The 25,685-nt window shown below is 41.1% G+C and overlaps 1 protein-coding gene across 1 annotated transcript in view; it reads right to left on the bottom strand.

Moving 5' to 3' along the window:
• Positions 1-1,827: 1,827 nt before the first annotated feature.
• Gfpt2 (glutamine-fructose-6-phosphate transaminase 2) overlaps positions 1,828-25,685 on the bottom strand; it is a 48,072-nt gene continuing 24,214 nt past the window's right edge. The window contains 18 exon segments of the mRNA XM_047556431.1: positions 1,828-2,728; positions 4,165-4,326; positions 6,107-6,274; positions 8,826-8,953; positions 11,164-11,278; positions 11,590-11,604; positions 11,607-11,749; positions 13,874-13,994; positions 14,304-14,401; positions 14,504-14,599; positions 16,258-16,421; positions 20,848-20,882; positions 20,884-20,920; positions 20,922-20,964; position 21,423; positions 21,468-21,544; positions 24,963-24,964; positions 25,204-25,265. Coding sequence (XP_047412387.1) covers positions 2,684-2,728; positions 4,165-4,326; positions 6,107-6,274; positions 8,826-8,953; positions 11,164-11,278; positions 11,590-11,604; positions 11,607-11,749; positions 13,874-13,994; positions 14,304-14,401; positions 14,504-14,599; positions 16,258-16,421; positions 20,848-20,882; positions 20,884-20,920; positions 20,922-20,964; position 21,423; positions 21,468-21,544; positions 24,963-24,964; positions 25,204-25,265 — 1,512 coding nt within the window. The 3' untranslated portion in view covers positions 1,828-2,683.

The following is a 25,685-nucleotide window of genomic DNA, read 5'->3' as shown; positions in this document are numbered from 1 at the left end:
AACCCAGGGGGACTTTATTACTGAGCTACGTCTCCTGTCTTTATATTTTTTACTTTGAAATAGGGTCTTGCTAAGTTGCCCAGGCTAGCCTTGAACTTGTGATCTTCCTGCCCCAGTCTCCTGAGCCTGTGGGATTATAGGCATATGCCACTGTCCCCAGCAACAGTCTCCTAATCTTAAGAGTTGTATTGACCATGGTTTGGTCAGGAAGAAAAACCAATCTAGTTATTTTTGGCAGGAGTTACCACCTCATTAATTTGTGAGGACTGGAATACAGGTCAAGGAAAGTCACCATGGCTCTTGAGTTTCAGAGAAGATTCAGTAAACCTGTTTGTGGCCATCACTACCTGGAGCCCTGAGGTGGGTGAGTTTTGGGAAGTACCTGAGGGCCATATCAGAACCCCCTGTCTTCTGAAGCCACACTTCTGTCTGTCTCTGCCAGAACAGATATGAATACAGATGTGCCTCAACTTACTGTGGGGTTATGTCTGGAAACCCAGAAGTTGAAAACATTGTTAAGTTGAAAATGCATTTAATACACCTAACCTACCTATCACAGCTCTTTAGTCTGCTTTAAACATGCACAGAACACACATTAGGCCAAGTTGGACAAAATCATCTAACACAAAGTTTATTTTATAATAAAATATTGAATATCTCATGTAATTTCTTGAGTACTGTACTGAAAATGAAAAAAGAAAAATGGTCCTATGACTACTACATGGTTTCAATCAATGCATGTTGCTTTTGTATCATTGTAAAGTAAAAAAAGTCATAAATCAAATTATCATCAGTTGGGGACCATCTATAGGATTTCTGCCCCTCCATTATCTTCCAAACCTCCCATGGGTGCCTCTCACTATTAATCTGCAAATGTAGAGAAAGCACAATATGCAGAACAGGATGGTAAAGTTGTTACAGAGCTCATAGGTAATCAGAACAAAAGTTTAATGAGATACAAGTGCCACACCCACCAATTCTCTGTCATGAAGATTTTATCAAGCTCTGTGTGATAGGGAGCCTAAGTTCCAACCTGATGAAACTTCAGAACTCAGTTTGGCTTTCTTTCTACTTGATTGTAATAAGATCTGTGACTATAAATTGGGAGAAAAATACAAATTTGGGTTTTGCCCCTCCATGCTGCTTCTAAGTCCTGGGCAACCATCTCGAGCAATATCATGTGACTTAACCCAACCCAGGTTTATCAGACCCTTAGCCATGAGTCCCAAGTCTACATTTTCTTGTCTTGTGTAAAACGGTCCTTACTTTTGCACTAGAAGCACACAGGTCGTGGGTGAGTGAACAATGCCCATGGTTATTGATTGTATTAGTCTGTTTTGCATTACTATAACAAAATACCTGAGACTGAAAATGTATAAAGACAAGATGTTTATTTAGTTCACAATTCTGGAAGTGCCAGATTGAGGGCAGAATCTGGCAATGGTCCTCGTGCTGGCACAGGCCTGAAGTGGTGCAGCGGATCACATGGAGAAAAAACAAAGAGAATGTGCACACTTGTATCTTGTTCTCTCTTCCTTTTCTCATAAATCCATTAGTAATTCAATCATGGAGCCTCCACCCTGATAACTTTATCTAATCCTAATCAGTTCCCAAAGACCTGAACGTCATAGTTGGATTAAATTTCCATCCTCCCAGTACCTCCCAATGAGGATTAAATGTCAATACATGAACTCTTGAGGGACACACTCAAACCATATGTGAACCATAGCACTAACAAACAGGGCCATTCCCAGACACTGTTGAGTTCCCTAGGAGCTCTCAAATTCCAAAGTACGCAAAAAGAATGAGGCTAACCAAACTCAAACACACAAGACCAAAAAATCTGTACTTCTTTATTGTCTTAAAATTGCATAGTATTTTGATTGTGCACGCTTTTAAATAGAGAGCAAGGCAGCCCACTCGAAACTATCCTCTTGCACAGGGCATTTCAAGCTGTTTTACTATGGGAAGGGAGCAGGGACCAAAATGCTGGGCTTAAAAAGAACCATGATCTCATTAGACAGAAGTCAGAGAGTTGAAAGGATATGGGCCACAGACAAGAAGAAAATGTTGAAGGAAATTGAGATTCAATTGGATTTATAGGAGGCATAGGAAGATGTCTGGAAAGACTTCACTGATGTCAGGGGACAGGAATCAGAAGCAGCCTAGAAAGGAAGGGAAAACAGAAAGGAGTCCAGAGGGTCAATGCTTTGTGCTCAAATCTGAGATGAAAGCCACTCGCCAGGAGTGAGTCCAGAAACAGCGCATTGGCTAGCTGAAATGCACAGTCTGGGCATTACCATGGCTACAGAAAGCCACATACTAGAAAAATAACTTAAAAGCTATACAATCATCATTATAAATATTTTGTCTTTTAAAACTAGTGTTGGTTTAAAAAAAGGTTCACAGTTACTCTGAAGAGAGCCATATCTCTATTGCACAGTAGTGGAAAAGTCTGCTCTGATCCCCATGTGTAAACAATGATCCCCTTCTCCCTGGCAACTTCAGGACACAGAGAAACAGTATTTGCTATAAGCAAAAGCACTTGGGTACAAGGCACGTTGAAGCTGTCAGCTCTACTGGGAACACGCAGAATGCCCACTTTCCCCACGTGACATCCCTGTAGTTGGGATGGGTCTTAAAGCAGACCAAAGGTGGTGATGGTCTCCTTAGGGTCTCGTTTTCATTCCACGGTGACAGACTTGGCCAGATTTCTCGGAAAATCAACCTAAAAGGAAAGAAAAGAGCTTCTTAGGACCCCACAGATCTTGTCGACATGCTACTTCTTAACAACTATTTTCAGTGACAGGTGTTCACTGAAACCAATCATGAGCTATCCTGACACCTGCATCTTAGAAGAAAATTCCTTACTCTAGAAACTTCATTTAACTGTGTAATGTTTAGTTCATTCAATAAACATTTGTCGTGCACCTGACGTGTGTCATGCTGTGTTAGCGCTATTAAAAGAATATGATTCATGCATTTAAAAACAACTAGCTCAAAGTGTACTGTTAAAATTTCAATTTTCAGGACTGGGGATGTAGTTCAAATGGTAGTGTGCTTGCTTAGCATGCATGAGGCCCTGGGTTCAATCCCCAGTATCACACACACACACACACACACACACACACACACACAATTTGAAAAATGCACTTTTCTGTTAAGGATACACACACATTTCAAAGACCTGTTATTTTAGGGTGGAAGCTGGGAAGGAAACATAATTGGGAATGGTTCATAAAGTGGGCTTCGACTTTATTTGCAATGTCACATTTTGTTTATAAGTTCAGAAAAGAAACAAATGTGACAAAATGTTAAGAAATGTCAACCCTGAGTGATATGTGCACATTCATGAGTTTGCTATATTGTTTTTTGTAATGCTATGTATTTTTAAAAGTTTCTCAAAATAAAACATGTATTTCTTTGCACAATAAAATATGTGTTCTTACTGGTGATATCATAAATTTTTTTTTCTGGAAAATAATTTGGCAACATACATTGGAAGACTCAAAATTTTGAATAATTTGCTAGACTAAGAATGAATCTTAAATGTGTAAAAAAGATGTACATATGAAGACATTCACTGTAGTATTATTTATGAAGATAAAAAATTGGAAACAGTTTATGTAAAAGAAGACTGGCTAAGTAATTGTTACAAAAATCATAAGATTGTGGGGGAATATTATACATGATTAAATATGCAAGTAACATGTTCATAAAGATGTGACAAATACTTGAAATATAATAATAAAAGTAGGAAGCAAAATTTTATCCTTGATATAATATTGAAAAGTGTTTTTATAAAACTCACATGCATAGGCATCTGAATAAAATATTAAATTTGCTAATTAATATTGCTTCTGGGTAACGAGGTTATCGCTTAATGATAGTCTTTATGTTTTTGCAGTTCTCAGCTTGTTTTCAGGGGATATAAGCTACCTTAAAAGGAAGTTACCACAAATGTAATTATTTCCCTTATGACTACACCAAATAAGTATTTAAAGAACAAAAATGAATTTTGGTATCACACATTGTATAGTGTGAAATGCCACACTATAACTCTCAAATATGTACAAATACATGTCAATTAAAAATAAGAAATATATTTTAAAAAAGGAACTTTGGGGTTGTTTCTCCTCTTTTAAGTGCCATTTTTAGACTTACATCATATCCTCGGAGAACAGCCAGGTGGAAGGAAAGAAGCTGAAGTGGAATGACACTCAGGATTCCCTGCAGGCAGTCGACGGTGTGGGGCAGCTCTATGGTTTTGTATGCAAACTTGGAACTTTCAGTGTCATCCTTGGAGCACAGTATAATTGGGCGACCCTAAAGCAGAGAAATAGGACTATAAAATAGATTGTCTCTGAAAGAAGCAATACTTCACACACAAAAGAATTTCGGGGATCAGTATTACTGCAGTGATAACACTATTCTTTTGTTTTTGCTCAAATTATGCACCCATAAGGTGATGTGCATGATCCACGTATGGGTCAGAATGCATGATGCTTCTTGAGTGTTTCTTCCCCTTTCCTGGGGAGGTGACTGCCATCTTGCTGTGTCCTTCAGCACCCCATTATTGAGTGGTTTTAGAGTGCCTTGCAAAGTGTCAGATAGTCCTACTCCTAACCATAATGGACTCATAATCTAGTGATGGAAAACGAAATCATAAACATGCAAACTATAAAATGAATTTTAGATAAATGCCACAAGGGTAATAAAACAGGGCAATGTGATTGCTAGACATTAGTGAGATTTTTGAAGCCCTCTCAAAAAAGGAGATATTTGGATTGAAATCTCCATGATGAAGGGGCATCTCTTTGATCTGTGGGAAGAGCATTCCAGACAGAGAGCATGCACTGCAAAGGTTCAGGGGCGGGAATGAGTTTGGCATGAGTGGGAAACAGAAAGAAGGCTGGAACCAGTGAGATAGGAGGAAGGGGCCAGATAATAATGCAGGCTTGTGGGTCACTGTAGTTTGAAGGGAAGCTGCAAGAGGATTTTCAGTAGGGAAATTATGTGATTGCTTGTCTCTGGGCACATCACTGTGTTGAGACAAATGTGGCAGCAGCTGGCGTAGGCACCCTATTGGATTTCACCTCCCTGTGACTTCACAAGCCCTCACAGAATGGATCTGTGGGGGTTCTTCCCTCCTACCCCAGGGAAGCTATTGCATAATAAAGAATCCGGCCTTTGTTCCTGGTCCCTAGGAGGGAGATGATAAACCTTTTCTGAGCAATAGAAATGTCATTTTTCAAAGTGGGCCTTGGACTATACCTGAGTCCATCTAATGAGATGACTCATGATGGGCCCATAGATAGTTTCAGAATGGGAGCTGACCCTGCCAGAGAAACAAACCATGTGATTAGAGGATTGGGACTTTGAGCCCAGAAGACAGAAGGGAAGGCTGGAGATCAAGTTGAATCATATAGCCAATGATTCAATCAATCATGCCTAGTTAATAAAGACCCGGAAGTCCAGGTGGGCTCTCTGGTGGCACATATTGATATACCAGGAGGTTGACTCAACCTGAGGACACAGAAGTTTCATGTTTGGAAATCTCACACTGTGGGTCTCTTCTTTGGGGCTAGTCCTAATTCATATCCTTTATAATAAGATTTTAATAGTAAATATAAGGCTCTTCTGAATTCTGTAAGTTGTTATAGAGAAGTATTGAACCTGAGGGAACTGTGGGAACTCCAAAATTTGCAGCAAGTTGTGGATGGCCCATAAACCCTCAAGTTTGGTGTCTGAAATGAGGGCAGTGTTGTGGAGAACTGTGCTCTTAACCTATGAAATCTCACCTAACTCTGCCTATTTAGCACCAGATTTGCCCTTCAGCAACCCTGGGGAAAAACTCCTCTCTACTAAGAGCACTTCCTCTGGTCTCCAGGCCTAGGTTCCAGGGTAGCTAGGGATAGTCTTAGCTGCAGGCTTTTCGTTTCTTTGTAAATGTGTGCACCACTCTCAAGGGGGCCTGAAAGAGTGTGTGGTCATGCCCACTCACTAGCAGCAGCATCCATACCTGGTGCTGGCAGGCAGTGAGTGAAGTGGCCATGTGTGGAAGAGAACAGAGGAGAGGTGGCCCAGCCCTGAGCAGAGACCTCACCTGGCGGGCTGTGACCTGCTGCAGGGCGTTCTGACATTTGGCAAAGCAAGGATCCTTCATGATGACCATGATGACTGGCATCTGCTTATCGACCAGCGCCAGAGGCCCATGCTTCAACTCCCCAGCCAGAATGCCTTCTGAGTGCATGTAAGTTATTTCTTTAATTTTCTGTGGAGATACAAGGAGGAATCGTGTTACACTGGGTAGACAGGAACTGGAACAGATCAGCCAGAGGGGAAGAAAGGGTGCTGAGGGATGACTTTGGAAGGTAAGAACCAAGGTTTACAAGGTAGATGGATACAGGACTGCTCAACAGCAGTGAGGGCAAGCCAGGACCAGGAGAGAGGTCTGGCATGCACAAAGCTGAGCTTTGCAGCCTGTGTCCTTAGGCTAGCCTCCAGACGCCAGAGTTCCCTCTTTCTTCAGTTCCGTGCAGGGCCACCCACTTTTGACTGAAAGTCAGCATTAGTCTAGCTTGTCTTCTTCCCACTCCTTAGCCAGCCACATGGCCTCTCCCCAGTCATCATTTATAATGGCAGCATTGTATTTTTGTTTAGATTTGCCCTTATCCCATTAGTTGATTAACGATTATCCAATTTTACACTCTTAATAACTTCTGAAGGGTTGTCTTAACTGACCTATTAAGTAAAATCATGTGCCCTTGGCTCTTATTTGAATTTTTCCTATGTTCAGGTAGATACATTTCTATTCAGCTATCATTAAATCCATATCATTGCACTGATGAGATACCAAAGAAAAACATCTCTCCACTTCCCCAGAGCTATTTATTTGGGTCAAGGAAACACTATAAGGAGTGAGGCTCCTCCCTGGAAGTTGCAGACAGCTGGAGGACCAGCCTCCAAGTGACCACAGAGGAGCCATTGACTTGTGCCAGCAGTAGCCTATAACACTTCTTTCTTTCTCCAAAGATGCACTTGGAGACACAGTTGAATATGCATCTTTCACCAGTACACTAACCACTGCAGCTGAGCCCCACCCCCAAGCCATGCAGGAGGCTAAAAGTGCACCCTACCAGACCTTTGTTCCCTGTGCCCCGAGAAGTGCTATGTGCCAGTCCCTTGCTTCTTTTGGCTGGAGTCAGAATCTTGTAATTGATCCAAGTCCAAAGACTGGGAATTGAATGTAATATTGTAAGATATATATTTAGTCTCTGTCCCCTTTACCTGGCAAACAACGCCTAAAATTCTTGGAATCTTTAATGTGACAGATGTCTTTCAATGCTAATGATTGCCTGTTGGCTGGCAGCTCCTAGGTAGCCTCAGGATGGGGAATGGTCACCAGAAAGACCAAGGCAGGATTGGACAGTTGGAGCTTTCAGTCTCAACCTCTGGGGAGGGGATGGGGGTGCTGAAGGTTAAGTTGACCGTCAATGGTCAATGACTGAATCAATCATACCTATGTAATGAAGTCTCCATAAAAACACAAAAGGACAGTAGTGGGAGTTCTGGATGGCTGAACACTTGGAGGTTCCTGGAGGGTGGAGTGCCCAGGGGTCATAAAACTCTGTGCCCCTTTCCCTATGCATTTCTCTTTTCATCTGGTGTTCATCAATATCTTTGTAATATCTTTTATAATAAACAATTAAATGTACAAAAATAAGTAAATAAAAGAATCTCCATGAGATGGATGTGGTAGAAATTGGAGCTCATTGAGATCAGGTTTGCCTTCCCAACTAAGACCACCTGCAGTACTCTATGAATGTTTCTTGTGAACCACTTGCAACCAGCATGGCACTGTTTCTCAGTTGTGGAGTGATGGGAAGGGAACAGCTACTTCCTCCCATCTAAGAGGAGGGGAGCCCAGCTGGGTAATGCTGCCCTTGTTTTGGTGCCCAATGTTGCCTCATCTGGAATATTGATATCCCATTGACATTTTTTGAGCATTCTGATCTGTAAATACCAAGTGAGTAGTGGGTAAAGGGCAAGCACTAGACTCAGACCCCTGAACAGTTCTCTGTCCACATCTTGGTAGCCCTCTGGTCCTGGCACCTTGCCTCTGCTCCATCAGCTCTCTCTTACACGTGGCATGGATCATAATTCCCACAGGGGTAAAAAAGTCAATCACCAATTGTAAAAATGCAGGGTCTTTGAGGCTCATTCCTGCAGAATCTCAAGTTTCCCTTGGAAGATTGAGGGATAACAAGGAACTCTGAAGAGACCCCATGAAGTAATTCTGATCTGTTAAAATCCTTCCACGTAGGGTCTTTGTGGTAGGAGAAAAAAAAAAAAAGGTCACATAGACCTGAATTCCATTTAGTTCCGCTATGTAATTTTCTTGAGCAAGATACTTAATCTTTTGGAGGCTTGTTTTCTTCCTGGGTATCGTGTGGAAAGCAACTGCCAATTTCTCAGAAGCTGCTCATGAGATGTGAGCTTCTCAAGATGGAGTCTGGCATGGGCCAGACACTGGGAGGGGCTCTCCCAACAGTACCCTTGTTGTTACTCTCCTGTAGATTGGAACAGGCACCTATCTCATTCATCTGTGTCCCTAGGACTAGGACAACTTGGTTGAGAGCCGATGCTCAGTGCAAATTCAGGGGGCAACCAGTGGGTCTTCCAGGTCTTCCCTTCCCAAGCTATGTGTCCTGCTCTCCCTCCCACTGATTTCTTGGGACATTTCCTATGGCTATCTCATGTTGCCCTGAGGGGCTTCATAGTGGTCTGTTGGATTCAGGGGCTCAGCAGAGAGGGGGACTCACCAAGGCTCCTTCCAGGCATGTGGCATAGTTATAGCCCCGCCCCATCACCAAGAGTGACCTCTGTGTGTACAGCTCCAGGGCCAGGTCATGAATCTTCTCATCCAGAGACAGCACTTCCTTGATCAGTTCTAAGTCATGCATACAAAGGGCAGAGGGAGACGGTCATTCCAATTTCAAAACAATATTCATAAGGAAAAGTATGGAGTATAACACAAGGTTTTAGAACTCAAATCACTCATCATATTTTGCTTTCCTGCATTAGTTTAGAAGAGTTTTAAACTTGGATTATGAGAAATAACATGAGTGACCAGCCAGAAATTTGTTGGGATCATAATTTATATCTCAGCAAATACTTTCTTGAGTACCTGTAAGGTACTACCTGTAAGGTACTATTATTTCTAGGTCATTTTATAGTAGGGCCACTGAAGCTCATAGATGAAATCATCAGTTGGCAAGACACAGAACACCCCAAATTAATGTCCCTCTTTCCCACTGTTATGGTTTGGATGTGAAGTGTCCCCAAAAAACTCATGTGTGAGAATGCAAGAAGGTTTAGCAGAGAAATGATTGGGTTATGAGAGTCTTAACCCAATCGTTGAATTAATCCCCCAATGGGATTAGCTGAGTGGTAACTAACCGAAGGTGGGTAGGGTGTGGCTGGAGGAGGTGGGTCCCTGGAGGCATGTCTTTGGGGTATCTATTTTGTATCTGGTAAGTGGAGTCTCTCTGCTTTCTGATCATCATGTGAGCGTCCCTCTGTCACACTTTTCTGCCATGATGTTCTGCCTCACCTTGAGTCCCAGGAATGGAGCAAGATTATCTATGGATTAAGACCTCTGAAACCGTGAGCCCTCAAATAAACTCTTCCTCCTCCTCTACAGTTGTGCTGGTAGGGTCATTTAGTCACAGCAGCGAAAAAACTGACTAAAGCACCCACTGTATGCTATGTCCCTAGGCAAAGGCAACATAAGTTAGACAGAGGTGCTCAATTTTTTTGGTCCCAGGAATCCTTTAAGCTTTCTAAAACTATTTTGAGTCCTTAGGAGCCTTTGTTTTTGAGGGTTTTAGCTCTGACCAGATTCAAAAATAACATAGAAATTTAAAAATATCTATTAGTTCATTGAAAAATAACAATAAACCCATTATGTTAATGTATTTTCTGGAAAAAAAATACAGTGAGAAGAGAGGCATTATTTAAAATTATTGCATATCTTTTTTAATGTCTGATTTTTTTAATAAAAGACTGTTGGTGCTTATATCTGCTTCTACATTAAATTTGTGATTTTTTTGGTTGAAATATAGAAATATAATCTGGCCTTACAGGGATTCATAATTGGAAAAGGGAAGAATAAATAGGTTTTTCAAATAATTATGACTGTTCCTCTTTGATAGATACTATATCAAATGTGAAAAGTGGTGGTTTCTTAAAATGGAAGTTGCAAATGTGGATTTGAAGTCCTATCAATAAAGTTCTTCCTTCATTACATTAAAATTAATTGGTTTATCAACCACTTTATTTATTTATTTATTTATTGGTACTGGGGATTGAACCCAGGGGTGCTAAACCACTGAGCCACATCCCTAACCCTTTTTAAAATATTTTATTTAGATACAGGGTCTCACGGAGTTGCTCAAGGGCCTCGAGAAGGTTGCTGAGGCTGGCTTTGAACTCTCAGTCCTCCTGCCTTAGTATCCTGAGCTGCTGGGATTACAGGTGTGCACCATCATGCCTGACCTTATCAAAAACTTTAAATGGTTCTTTCTATCTGAAAACAATTTTGCAGTGTCATGCATTGGCCACAAACCTAAGCAAGTCTCCTAAATTAGACAACATTATTTATAAAATATATTTTAGAAATCTATTTGTTAAAATCACCATCATCTCAATGGAGAAGTCTTTAAATGCTGGAAGGTAGTCAAGCTCATGGAGGCAGATATAATTTTAAAAAATTTTAAATGCTGATTGCAAACTTGAAGTTTATTAGTGGCAAGAAGTACTGCCTTTTTTTTTTTTTTTCCCTCTTGAAGTGTCAGGCTAATTATGTTCATTTTTGAAAAAATGTCTGCCAAGTGCCCAAAGCAGCTTATTACTCAGTAGATGAAGCAGCCCAGGGAGGAGAGGGAGTAGAATGAGGTCAGAGGTTAACAAGGGCCCTGTGTGCAGGGTTCCAAGGCCTGGTGAGAAGTGGCCCATTGGGAACTGCTGAAGGGATTTAGCAGTGGGTAGAAAGTCTAGGAGGAGAGAATGATTAATAGCACCATTTACAGAAGAGAGTCAAGGGGAAGCAGCTAAGAACAGCCTACCAGATTTGAAATTATGCAAAGTACTGGAACATACCAGGTAAAGATCTCAGGCCACGGATGATCTCTTGCCTCCTGTTTTGCAGTGAGATTCGATCTTCGGACATCATCAAACCGAACAGCACAAGAGAAATGAACTGGCTGGTGTAAGCCTATGGAAAAAGAAGGAAGCAGCAAAGACTTTCAAACGTTGTCACAGAGATGTTTGATGAGCTAAAGGACAACATGGACAGAGACAAGAAAATCATGTATAAATAAATAAAATGAGATTATAAATAAAGAGAAGGAAATCACCAGCAGGATTGGGGCAGGGAGAAGTGAGGCATGCCAGCTGAGAAGAGGCAACTGCATAAGCTACATCCCAGTGTCCCAGCAAGAGGAGGGCAGATGACTGGGAACCCCTCTGGGCCTCAGTTTAGCCATGAGACCCAGGATCTCCCCAAGGAGTGTACGTGGCTCCTACCGTGGTGCTGGCCACATACCGATCTCTGGCCCTGCATTGATGTGGACACCGCAGTCAGTCTCGCGGGAGATGGAGCTGCCCACAGTGTTGGTGACACCCACAGTTAGGGCTCGGCGGTCCTTACAGTAGCGCAGAGCCAGGAGTGTGTCTGCAGTCTCGCCTGCCACACAGGGGGCCCTTTCAGTGCGTGTCCTGCAAGTGTGGGCTTTTCTGCCAGCCTAAACTCTTCCCCTTTCCTCCCCCACCCTCTGTATTCATCTACCCATGGCTCTTACATGGAAATCAAGTACCCAACACTCAGGCAGCAGTGTTTAAGAAAGAAAAAGCAAGCTCAACATTTTTTCATGTTTATTCTTAGATTCAAGACTTTGTTACTATTTATGTGGCAAGCACTTTCTCATCCACTGTTTCCTTGAATTCTCTTGACAACCCAGTGGGGGCTGCCATCCCATTTTTCAGATGAAGGGCTCAGAGGTAGGATGAAATCAATGCCTACAATAAGGTCATGCAGCTATAGGTGACAAGTGGGTCTGGTTCCTAATGCCCTTTCTAGGACTCTAAGTTGCCTTAGTCAGGAAGTACTAAGGTTTAACAGATTTGACATTGAAAAAAATAAGAATGCTCCTATATGTTGTTTCTCAAATAAACCTTGCTTGAAAGGAAACACTTCTTACAGCCTTGCAATGATGAACTTAAATGAACTTGGGAGGTTGAGACAGGAGGTATCACAAGTTCCAGGTCAGCCTCACCAGTTTAGTGGGATCCTATATCAAAATAAAAAATGGTGGGGTGGGTGGGGGAAGGAAGCACTATTTTCATCAGTCTCACATCCCTACTTATGATAGTTTTTTTTTTTTTTTTTTTTTTGCATTAATGAGCTGAACATTGCTATGTACAGACTTAGGGTTCATGCTGCATTATTTTCACATGAAATCCACCTCCATTTTTTTATTAATGGCTCCCACCCGGAGGCGCTTTACCACCAATGAAATATTTCATTCTCTGATGAGATGGTCAACTCAAAGGCAACCATGGCTACTAGCCCTGGATAGCAAGCTAAGTCAGATAGAACGTAAGTGTATTTGTGTTAGTTTTACTTAATGGAAACCGTATTAAAATTCTAAATGAAAGCTGTATTAAAAGCCCCTATAGATAGTTAAAACATGATCATCAGTTTTTTCAGTTGTGATAATGACAATTGTGATTATGTTTTTCCTTTTATCATTTAATCAAACTTCTGAAGTATTTAAGGGAGGACATGATATCTGGAATTGAACTTCAAAATAATCCAGAGAGGGTAGAGGTTAATGTGTGGTATGGATGAAGCCAGATTGTTGATCACTGTCCAGGTTAGATGGTACACTACATGATTTCTCTTTTATAAAAAACTTGGAATTCTTCATAATTAAAATAATTTCAAAAGTCCTCCTAAAGGCTCAAGGGGACTCCAAACATATAGCCAAGTATCATCTCCCTGGCCCACTGCTCCACCCAGGTAGAGCAAATGTTCTTACCTAGTGCTCAGGCAGGGTTTATTCAGTTAGGGAATTGCTCTTTGCACCACAGCAGTGTTTCTTTATGCCTCCCCCTGCTGGGAAGGGTGGGTACTGCACACAGTTGGAAGTTGGGGCTTGAGTATAAAGCCCACTCTATGAGGTAACTCAACAGAGAAGAATTTTCAAAGAGATTTTTGTTCTTCACTAAAGTAAACCCAGCAAATATTTATGAGCACTATGGTAAGTTGTTCTTGAAGACCTGGACTTGGAATGGCAGAAGTGGGGAGAAGCCATAGGGCACGAGAAAAACCAGTGGATCTAGATTCTCAACCCAATTGCAGCTCTGTCACACCCTAGCTGCATGACCTTACACATCACTTGCCCTCCCCATACAATGACTACAGTAACTGATGCCTTTAAGGGTTAAGTTTTTTCTTTTTCTTTCTTTTTAAACCAGGATTTTAACCCAGGGGCCCTTAACCATTGAGCCATATCCCCAGTTCTTTTTATTTTGAGACAGGGTCTTGCTAAAGTTGCTTAGGGCCTCACTAAGTTACTGAGGCTGGTTTTGAACTTGTGATCCTGCTGCCTCAGCCTCCTGAGTTTCTGGGATTACAGGCATATGCCACTGCTCCCACCACCTTTAAGGGTTAAATGACCTGGTGCATGAGAGAGTGTGGCACAGAGGATAAACTGAAGGAGGGAAGGTAGCATATGGTATGGTGCAAAGAGAAGAGAGCCCAGAGGTAAACTAATTCAAACTTGGTCCCGACACCTGCATCTCTTACCTGATTGGCTTATGAAAAAGCAAACATCATCCCTAAACACAGGTGTGTTCCTGTCCAGAAAATCACTAGCAAGTTCAACCATCACCGGGAGCTCAGTCAGTTCCTCCAAAACTTGCCGCGTCTGAAGCCAACAAGAATGGAGACTAAAGTCAGTCATGGACATCATAAGGACAAATGACAGTTGGGCTTCTAGGGATAGTTTATGACACAGTGCCTTGCTGACCACATGGTGAGAGAATTTCAATCATCCACAGGTTACCTTAAAGAAGAAAGGGCTTGGTGCCAATTCTCATGGTGGCTGATGGGAATGGGTACAGCATTTTGCTAAATTCAGAAAGCCAATGTATGATAAAATTTCAGACTGTGTCTCAACCTTGATTTCTGTTAATCTCCCACACACACTATCAAGGGTTCAGAGTATTGCACTTACAGCCACAGCTGCATGGTAGCTTGTTCCACAGCCAATTACAATGAGCCTTCGGCATCGTCGAATCTCCTTCAGATGGTCCTTCAAGCCACCCAGGAGCACTGCAGGACATAGTAGGATGTAAACACTGACTTTACACAGAGACTGCATTCACTAATACAGAGCACAGATGGAGGATCCCGCTCAGCAGAGGATTACTGTACCTGTGTTTGTCTCAAAATTCACACGACCTCTCATGGTGTTGAAAACTGATTCTGGTTGTTCGAAGATTTCCTTCTGCATAAATGCACTAAAATTACCTGGTCAAACAAACATCAATGAGGTGGGTCAGTTTTAATCTGGTTGTATTTCTATTGTTTAACTTTTACTAGGAAGAAAACTCAATAAGCAATAGTGATAGTGACAACTGTAAAACCCATCGCAAATTCCAAAGGTCATCCTCACGTATTGTCCTGCCTGATGCTCATGATGATAAGTCAGAAGGAAGCAGGGCAGGTGGGATGACTATCTCCAGCTTACATAATAGACCCTGCAGCTTAAGGAAAAGGAGGCTTTGTTGAAGGCATGCAAGGAGCAAATAGCAGGACTGATTGTCCTGGCCTATACTCCCCTTAGTAAGACCAGAAAAGTTTTGTCAAATGTTTTATTTCCAAAAAGTCACCCACTTAGGGAACTACATATTAAGCAATTCCAAAGAAATAGGCAATTTTCTTTTCTTTTTCCCTCTTGTGGTGCTGGGAACAAACCCAGAGCCTTGGGCATGCTAGGCAAGTGCTGTACCACTGAGCTGTACCCTCAGCCCTAGCAATTTTCAGTTAATAACTCCTAGCTTCATTTTATATATAAATATATATATATATATATATATATTTCAATTGTAGATGGATGCAATACCTTTATTTTACTTATTTATTTTTATGTGGTGCTGAGAATTGAACCCAGTGCCTCACACATGCTAGGCAAGTGCTCTACCACTGAGCCACAAACCCAGCCCAACCCCTAGTTTCTATAATAAAGAAAAACCTCTTCTAGCCACACATGCATTTCTGGGGCTTTGATCTGAATGGATCTGGATGATTGTTAAAGAGACCATCTAGCTGCAGGGTGGTTAAGCCCCTAAGGAGCTGCACTGGATGCTTTAGAGGTGTCTAGAGACTTGGTAGGAATGTTCTTCCTATCTGCTGCATATGACATATTACACAGAGTGCAAATAAAGCAAGTGAGGAGGTGGGCCTTGTAAGTTAGGGAGCTAGGGAGGGATCATGGCAGATCAAAGATAAAAGAACTCTTGGAGGGGTGACATTTCAGGGGAACTCAAAGTGATCAAAAGGAGTCAGTCCTAGGATTAGAACAAGAAAAGCAAGGACCCCCAAGTGGGCAAGCAGTTGGCCTGCCTGAGTAACAGCGAGGCAGCAGGTCCAGGGTGGGTAGGGCACAGCAGGCAAAGGATTAAGTGTGGTAGATCCAGGTTTTGGTGAGGGGGGCTCATAGGCTACAGAAAGGAGTCTGGATTTTGAGAATAGAAGGGCTTTAAGTGGAAGAATAACAGGGTCTGATTTATGTTCTTAAAGTTTTACTTAGGCTGAACCGTGGAGTACAGATTGAAGACAAAAGTGGGTACAGGGAGGCAGGCTCTACTTTATAGAGAAGTGGTCCATAGCCCCCATTACTGTAGCCCTCCTGCTCAGAGAAAAAAATGATGACTGGGGTGTACAAATGTATGAGGGAGTCAGATGATGACACAAACAGATTCTAGATAAAGATAGGACTCCCTATTTGGATATGCCAGGACAGGCTTTCCACAGACCCTCAGCTACAGAAGCCAGAGGCTGCCTGAGCCCTGTAGGCAGGAGGGCTATGACCCCCACCCAGGGCAGGGCAGACCATGTTAGGAGTGTCCCTCACAGAGCATCTGCTCCCTGAAGCTGTTGCATATAGACTCTCAGAGGATACCTGCCTTTCATGATTTGCTGCAATTCCATCTGCAGGGTCTGAATGGCTCGAGATGGGTCATCACTAGCTGAGCGCTTGACTCGGTGAATGGAGAGTTTCCCATCAGCCACTGCGGCAATATCATCATCCTCGAGGAAGATGACCCGGTTGGTGTGTTCTATGATGGCACTAGAGTGAGGGAAATAGAGATATAAAAATTAACACCCTGCTCTAAACCATCACAAGGCAGCAGTCACTCACTATTTCCTAAATGTGGGGTCAGTGGTGTTTTAGGAGTGACAATGACATCATCACTAAACACTTCAATATGTAGGTGAATCTACTCCCTCTTCTCCACACTCTCTCCCCTCCTGCAGGAATTATTTTGAGGCTAGTTAAGGTTAGCCCTAAGCCTGACTTAACCTAACCTAACTAACCTAACTCTAACCCTAATTCCATTACAGAGTGCATAGAAACATTTTATCAGTTCTTCTGTAAATCCTTTAGCTTATATTCAAATATGCTCAAATCTCCTCAATAATCTCATGTATATCCTTTTATATTTGGTTTCTTCAAATCAGGATCCAAACTTTGGAGAACACTCAGGAAACAACATACTATTCTGAATTGGAAAAGGAAAGAAGGAAGCATTTGTTGCTTTTAAAAACAATATGACTTAAAATAACCCTGTAGTTTATGAAAACAAGTTTCTCTTTATAGAAGTAACATAGCTTAGCAAAGAAGGAATGATAGAACAATCAATTTATGAACTCCTAATTATTAGCTAATTATTAATATAGCTCTAATCAAGGACCACCCATGACTGTTGAAACCAAGAGGTAAGAAGCTCTGTAAAGGAAGGATAAAGCTGTTAATGCTTGAATTCCTGACTGATCCTAGAATAAAATGACAGACAATAAGGCAATATGTGCTTCCTGATGAAAAGACACACCACCACCTAGGTAGTCTTGTCAAAAATCATACCTGAATAAGATCAAAGTTCTAGAAGCTTGTAAACTCTAGTTTACAGGAAATAAGGTGGATGGAAGAACATGTTAAACAACACCATGAGGGATGCACTCGGCAAAACCAGATAGTAGAAAACTCATCAAATAAATGACCCAGTTTCTTAAAACACACACATGTACACAGGTAGAGCAATACAAAAAGGGAGGGATCAGTAAGAAACCTACAAGATGTATCCACCAGTGAAATGTGGGATCATTGTTTTACAATAAGTTAGTCTGTTTGGAAAGTGATATGATTTTTCCCTTGATACTAGAAAGCTTCTTTAAAAAATAAGTTTAAAGGGTTATAGCTCAGTGGTAGTGCTTGCCTAACACATGTGAGGTACTAGGTTTGATCCTCAACACCACATAAAAATAAATAAATAAAATAAAGGTATCGTGTACATCTGTAACTAAAAAATATTTTTAAAAATAAGTTTAAGTTAGAAAAGTGGATAAATGAGAAAGAAAGTTGGGTAATCAATAGCACAGATAGTACATAGATATGGTTAAAAAACATGAGGGTGGTATTTGAAGGATCACTGGAGGGAAACCCCTCATTTTCCACAGGCCACATACCCAAATGTGCTTTGTGAAAACTGAACACTTAGCTGGGTGCAGTGGTGCATGCCTATAATCCCAGCACTCAGGGGGGCTGAGGCAGGAGGATCACAAGTTCAAACCGGCCTTAGCAACTTAGTGAGACTTTGTCTCTAAATAAAAATATAAAAAGTGCTGGGGGATGTGTAATTGAGAAACTCTGGGTTCAATCCCCAGTAGCAAACAAACAAACAACAAACAATCCCCCAAACACTTAAAATTTTTGATACAAAGTTAAAGAGAAAAACCATCAAGTTCTAAGGCTCTAAGAGTAATGCATCCAGAAAAAAGGATGGAAAGACACTACTCTGCACAAAAATAACAATATGCACCCATTGTATAAAAAGTAGAAAACAGAGTATCAGGTATAAAGGGCCTGATCCCATCTCTCAGAGATAAACACTGCTTAGGCCATAGTGCTTCTCTCCTGAAAGTGCTTAATGTTTATATCCATGTTCATTCATGTGCTTATATTCATGCGTGCAAGTCCATATACATGTTTAAATATAAATTTAATTTACAAAATGGATGGTAATATAGTCTAGTCATTAAGACAACTGGCCCAGGAGTTAGACAGACCCAAGGTGCTACTACAGTCCTGTGCCCTCAGGTAACACAGATAACCCTTTGGGGTCCTGTCTCAGGTTCCTCCTTGTGAAACAGATGATCTCTGTGCCTTCATCTGGATTTTGTTGTGATTATTAAATGAGATAGTCCCAGTGTAGCCCTCAGCACAGCACTCAGCTGTAAGTGCACAGCACATGCTGGCTGTTGTTGCCCAAATGTTCTTCAGATCTGGGAGGGTCACCGTTATGATTCTCCTTTCTCAATATATGTTAAGTGCTATGGTTTGGAATCCCTCCAGAATTCATGCACTGGAAACTTAATCCTCAAAGTTATATGCTAGCAGTATTTGGAAGTGGGGTCTTGAGGGCTCTGCCTTCACAATATATTAAAGGATTAATTGATTAATCCATTCATGGATTAATGAGTCACCACAGGAGTAGCTTTGTTACAAAAGCAAGATTTCTCTTTGCCATATTATGATGTACCTCACCAGTTGTTAAGTAGATGCTAACACCATACTCTTGGACTTCCTGGCTGCCAGATCTGTGAGTCAAATCAAGTTCTATTCTTACTAAATTATCTGGTCTCAGGTATTTTGCTATAGGAACCAGAAAATGGACTAAGACAGTTGGCTTTCTTATCTATACAATATACATTACAGAATCACTTTTTTAAGTTTCAATAACCTAAACAAGCAAACAAAAGAATATTGAGGGTCTTAATTATAGCATTGAATTTACAAATTGATTTGGGGGAGAAGCAAGATTATCAAGGAAATTCTTATTAAATTAATTTTAAAATTGAATTTCCATAATTTTAAAAGTAATATTAAAGTTCTCTACCAAGGAATGTAGAATCCTTCCCTTTATCCAAATCTCTTATTATTTCTCATTGTAAACTTTCAGAGTCTCAAGTTTCTGGACTATTTTTATTAAAATTTATTCTAAGGAATTTAATGAAAACTTTTTTCTTCAATTATGGTGAGTAGTATTTATTGTTATTCAACAAAAAATTACTGAGAGCCTCCTGTGCCTAGTCATGTGAGGAGACACTAAAAGAAATAAGGTTGATGAAGTTCCTGTTCCAGCAGTTCATAGATTAGTGGCTATTACTGGGATGTAAGATTTCCACATCTTTATTTTCTGACTAGCTGCTCGTATTAGTTCTAACAGCCTTTCAGCTGGATATAAAAAGTGTATAATTGTATTGCCTCTGAATAATTATATCATTTTCTTTCAAAGCAGTCATGTCTTCTCTAATTTGAGAAACATATAACATATTTCACCTAATACAAGGTACCACTGATTGTAAGATCATAATTATTTTGTACATTTCTAAGAAATAAAAATTTCAGCAAATTATAATTGCAAGATGCCACTTATAGATGCCAAAATCTGTAAACTAATTGTGTGCTTTAGAATCATTGAAATAATATTAGCTTCTCACTGAAAGAGTGCTTTGAGGAACACACTTTGAGAAATACTGCCCATGAATATTGGTGTTACTTATGAGCTCTAGATTCCTATTACTTCCTATTTCCCAGGAGACCTGGCCTGGAATCGTCACTGCTTCACAGCAAGACCCTAACAGCGGGTGGATGAGAAAGAGAAAAAAGCCTGCAGCATGAAAAGAAATAATAAAGGGTTGGACAAAAGAGGTAGTACTGGTAGTCACAGTGATTTTCTATTTAGCTCGCTCTTTCTCCTTTCTCTCTCCCTTTTCTCCTGTCCTCACTCCCACTTCTTTTCCCTTGCTTCCCTCTTTTTGTCCCTCTTCTCCCTCCCTCCATGTATGTGTGCACATGTGTGTATGTGCATATATATAACTTCTGTACTGAGGTAGAATTTCTCAAATTTCCAAAATTATTATTTAGGGATTGTGAGGACATGGACTTTAGAAGATTGGACAAAACCTTCTAAATTGTGGCTCTGGCTTTTGAGAATGGTCAATCATAGGCAAATGTGGGGTTGGGTATAGGAATGAGGTCTGAGACACTTGGCTCATCTAAAGGAAGCAGCCTTGGAACACTCCCAGACAACAGGGGCTAAGGGAGCACAGTCCAGCAAGTTCAGATCTGCTAGTTTTCCCAGAAAAGCTAAGAATTCAAGTTTTTAAGTTTTTTCAAAGTTATTCCATGCAGGCTGTAAATAACCATCAGTGGATCCAGGCTGTGGCCACCAGTGCTATCCAAGAGAATCACGCAGTTGCTCACAGCGTAAGGATTCCAGGCCACAGGGACTGAAATCTGCCCTGACCTAGGTCCTACTGAGTCACAAGAAAACAGATGAAATATGGGATAAGTAGAATGATAGAAATGGGGGTATAGCTCAGCAGTAGAGGGCTTGCCTAGCTCAAGGATAGATGCCCAGCACTTAAAAAAAAAAAAAAAAGTTGTGTTTTAGACAGACCAATCCTTGGTTACATAATACCAGGGAAGTTACCTTGCATCAGAAGCAAAAAAGAATTCCACTGCTTTTATCGCCCACAGCATGAAGGCAGGTGGAGCTGTCAGTCTTTCATCCTTGTTTTACAGATATTCTTCACATTCTCAATATTACCTAGTAAATAAAGGAATGGATTGCAAATCCCAGTAGACTATTTCATTTGCATAACATGCGGCAAGGAGCCCATTTCCCCTTTGAATATGTGTGGGAGAAAATTTGCAAATTTTTAGCTCTGACTGCATCAGCCAAATCCTGTAAAAGCTCCCTAAATAGCACAGTACCACTGCAAGAGCATTTAAAGGGCTATAGTGGAGAGTAAGGCAAACAAAAACAAAGAAACACTCAAATCAAATGGTTGCCATTATACCAAGCTGCATGCTGTTCTTTCTACTTCTGCATATGTTTTGAAAATATCCAAAAGGAAAAGCTTTAAAATGATGGTGCTAAGTCTCCATGGCATGAAAATCCTTTAGACCTAAAGTTGTTGTGCTGGCTGAGTTTCCAGTTAGAGTGAGGTCTGTTTTCCTTGGAGGGGAGTCGACCCCACTAGAATAGTTGCTGAGTCCTGAGACACTGTTCAGTAGCTATGCTGTTCAAGTCTTCCTCAGGAAACTTACATTCCTATACAAGATGGGGATCTGCTCTGTGGAGAGTTTGTATTTGCTTCGGACTCCAATTAGCAGTGGGCTGCCCTCTCCTGTAGGTAGAATAAAGCATCAAGTTACCCAACACCTTGGACACCCAGGCTAGAAGTTTCCCTGCATCTGAAGTGGGACTCCCAAATCTAGCCCTTTCTCTGGAGCAGAAATTGTGTATAGGTCTCCTAGAATGGATGCCCTGACCATACAAACATGTTCTCAAGATTTGGAGCAGGGATCAACAGGCTAGCAAACAGATCCCGGATCAATAACATGGCATCAACCACTTGCCCAATAACCTGATAACCTTTCTACTCCCACCCTCACAGAATCTGGACTCCTCCAGTTCCTGAATCTCCACATGTGCTAACCCTGGGTGGCATGAGGGAACGCTTTGTTCCTCTAAGCAGCCTTCATTTGCTGCAAACCCTTAGAGCGGGAACATTAGGTGACCAGGGTCTCCCTTTTGTTTTCCCTTTCTCCAGCTCATTATTCTCTAGCTTTCATGGACACGAAGGTAGCCGACTTTTGTGTGTACAGTTGGCATCTGTGATTCAACCAACTGCAGGTTAAAAATATTCAGGAAAAAAATATACCTGTGTTTGTATTAAACCCATAAAGACTTTTTTCTTGTCATTATTCCCCAAACAAAACAGTATCACAACTATTTACAGAGTATTTACATTATGCTCAATATTATAAGTAAACTAGAGATGATTGAAAGTATATGGGATGATGTGGGTAGATTATACACACAATGTCATTTCACATAAGGGACTTGAGTTTCTAAGAATTTTAGTATCTGAAGGGTGATTGGTTCCAGGGTCCCTGTAGACACCAAGAGAAGACTGTACTTTACTTTGAGTGCTACTTAAAGCAATTTTCAGAGTGGTTTTGGCTCTATCTGAGTGACACCTCCTGGCTGAAGTTTAGAATCTTCAACCTATACAAAGTGGACTTCATTATAAAAGGGGACAGTGATTTCACAAGGTGAAATCTTGGGGGAATTCCTACAGGTGACCAGGGTGAAGGCCTCTAACTCAGGTCTCTTTTCCTAGGGCTTCTGTCTCAGTCACCAGTCGCTGGCTCTCTGAATTTCTCAGAAAGGAATCTTCAGTGAAGCACTTCACAATATTTCTTTCTGGTTTACAACTTGTATTGGGGAATGCATTTAAGGTATTCCATGATTAATGGCATCTTGCCTTCAAAACCGAATTCTTTGCTCATTCTTATAATTGCAGTATGCAAATCAAATACACATTGGATATATATAGAAATAAGCAGATCATTTTTATAACTCACACATTCTAGACCTCTAATTCTCAGAACTGGGCAGGTAAAATTCCATTTTAGTGATCCTCTCTTTCCCATGTGGGGTACCTTCTAAGACATCGCAGAGAATGCCTGAGGCCATGGATAGTTCTAAATCCTACATATACAATACGATATTTTTCCTATACCTACCTATGATAAACTTAATTTATAAGTTAGGCACAGTAAGAGACTAAAAACAACTATAATAAAATTATAACAATTTAAAACTTATATGTTGTTTATTTCTGGAAGAAATAACATTGGATATTTGGACCTTGGTTGATTACAGATAACTGAAACTTCAGGAAAGCAAAAACCTTAGGTGAGGGGAACTAATATAGTTACTAAGAGATGTGAGCCATTCTCCCCTTGCATTTTAACTAATATATTAAGAAGAAGAAATTCTGAGCATGTTTTAATAAGACATTCGAGTGCTGTCTCAAACATATTAATTCAATATAACAGAGGTAACATTTTATCTCAACCAATTTCTTGCTAATGTATATCAATGAACCACTTGTTCATTAGCCTGAATTCAGTCCACCTGTGTCATCTGATCTGTTAACCTGAACTAATACAGACCCTTACTATTTCTTCAGCAACAACAGACCTTATTTTCTGGTAGTGTTGACCTGTTTGGATCCCTCTTCTGACTTCTCAAGGTGAGGGACAGAGTTCACAGCTTGGAAAAAGATGCTGTGAGCACTTTGAATACTTCAGACAATCTTTCATTGTGTCTAAAGCAAATCAGAGCCAAAGTTCTGGGTCCTGTGGGGAACTAGCTTAAATCGTCTTTCTAACATTGGCAGTGGGAAAATATGTGGTTATTCTAATTTTCTTGGCAAATAGCTCCCTAAATCTTATTGTTGCAGATTAAGCTTTATGATTTCTCGAAACTTTGAGATGTAGAATTCTCCCAGGATATCCCAAAAATTGTTCTGGAGGTTACAGAGCCATCAGTTATAAGCAATTTAGAAAAATAAGGCTTTATTGTTTCTTCATGTTGCCTTCTTCTACTTCATTTGAGACAGTAATATCAGATATTATCAAATTTTAAATGGGAGCTTCTAAATTTGTTAAGAAGCAACTGGTATTTTATAATTCTATGATTTGAAGGAATTGTATTCCAAATGATAAATAAGTCCCTGTCCTAAAAAAAATAAAATGATGATAAATTCTTATCATTTTCTCTCTGGATACTCTGACAGTCTTTGTGACAGCCTTACCCTCTCTGACCTGGTCTCTCAGGGATACACGTACACTCTCGATGACTCCCCTGTGACATCAGAATAAAGTCCTCAGCCTGTATGTCACTGAGGTCCTTTAGAGTCAGTCCTCTGCCCACAGCTTCACTGTCCACCTGAATGTAAGGGTCAGGTCTGTACCACCTTGCTCACTGCTATCTCCATGTGTGGCCCACAGCAGGTGTCAGTAAGCACACATTGAGATTGGAAGTCTCAGTGACCCCCTCTACCCTACGAGTATCCTGGCCAAAATGAGATACTCAAGTGTCACACTGTCTCTGGCCTCTTATCTTTTCCAATATAGTCCCTCTGCTGGGGAAGATGTTCCTGCTGCCTGCCTTCCCCAGGATGGCACCTGCTTACCTCAGGTCCCTGGTGCACAGGTACTGCCAGCCCCAATAACAGAGTATCACTACCCTCTGCTTTTATCTGTCTTCCTGAACAACTGTCTAGTCCTTAAGAGCAGAGACCAGGTTGAAAGTTGCTAGGTCCCCACAAACCAGCACCTAGTAAGTGCTCAACGAGTATAGCTGAATGGCTGGATGGATGATCAATCCATCTGAATGCTTTAAAAAACAAGAGTACACATAATCTGTTTCTCTGAATCCAAGGCAGCACTGGGAACTATGGGGAGTGGTAAATATAACAGAGGTACGTGTGGACTGAACCAGACCTATGGGCTGATTCCTGGGATGCCCTGCCATGAAGAGATGAGGCATGAGCTCTGAGCCTGCAAGGACTTTTCAGTACCGAATACAAATCATTGTTCACTGTGATTCCTCGTTTCATGTTCATAATTTTGCATGCTTTTACTTATAGGGGGTCCCCCAAATTGTATAGACATCAAGTCCCACAAAACTGGGATATGACCCCTTCCCTCCATACAGTTTTATTTTTATTTGAATTTGTTGTCAACTTCTCAAAATCTGGAGATTCCACCTAAAAATCCAGTTATCTGATTTCGCTTTCTAAAAAAATTAGGAGCTCTAGTGCCACATGCCACAGAGACACTGTTGAAGTGGGGTGAAGACACTGTGTCCTTTCCTTCCATTAAGTCCTCCCAGTTTCCCAGAGGCCCTACACCTCCACTGTACCTCAAACTAAGTAATTTTATCTAATTTATTTGTTATTGAAAATGTCAAAGCATTTTGTCTCACCTTGTGGCAACAGCTTCTCCTGGGTAGTGGATGCTCTTGAAAACCAAAGCAAATGCACCTTCCTGAAAACACATCAAAAAAGGATGAAGGACAATGACTTTGGCTAGTCCAGCTGCTGCAGTCCATTGCCCCTGGCATGTCTCCCTTGGCTCCTCTTAGTAGCATGTAGTCCTGGGGTCATTTGGAAGCTAAATGCAGAGGCAGCTTGTGCAGGATGAGGTCAAGAGAAAAAGTCAAAGAGAGAGCACCAGGCTGAAGTACCAAAGACTGGAACTTGTGAATTTTGTGCCCTGCATTGAGCCTCAGGATGGTATCTATTCAGGGAGAAACTGTGAGATTAAAGAGGCTAATCCAGAACTGCACTTAGAGCCTGGTTCAAATTCTAGCTCCATCTCTTAATTGGGTAGGACTTCAGCCTCCATGTGCTTCATTTTCCTGATCTGGCACCAAGAAGAGAATAGTTCTATCTTTTATACCTTTGC

The sequence above is a fragment of the Sciurus carolinensis genome, chromosome 6 (genome assembly GCF_902686445.1).
Source record: "Sciurus carolinensis chromosome 6, mSciCar1.2, whole genome shotgun sequence".
NCBI classification, from domain to species: Eukaryota; Metazoa; Chordata; class Mammalia; order Rodentia; family Sciuridae; genus Sciurus; species Sciurus carolinensis.
The sequence above is the reverse complement of the archived record's forward strand: the minus strand, read 5'-3'. Positions and strand labels throughout refer to the sequence as shown.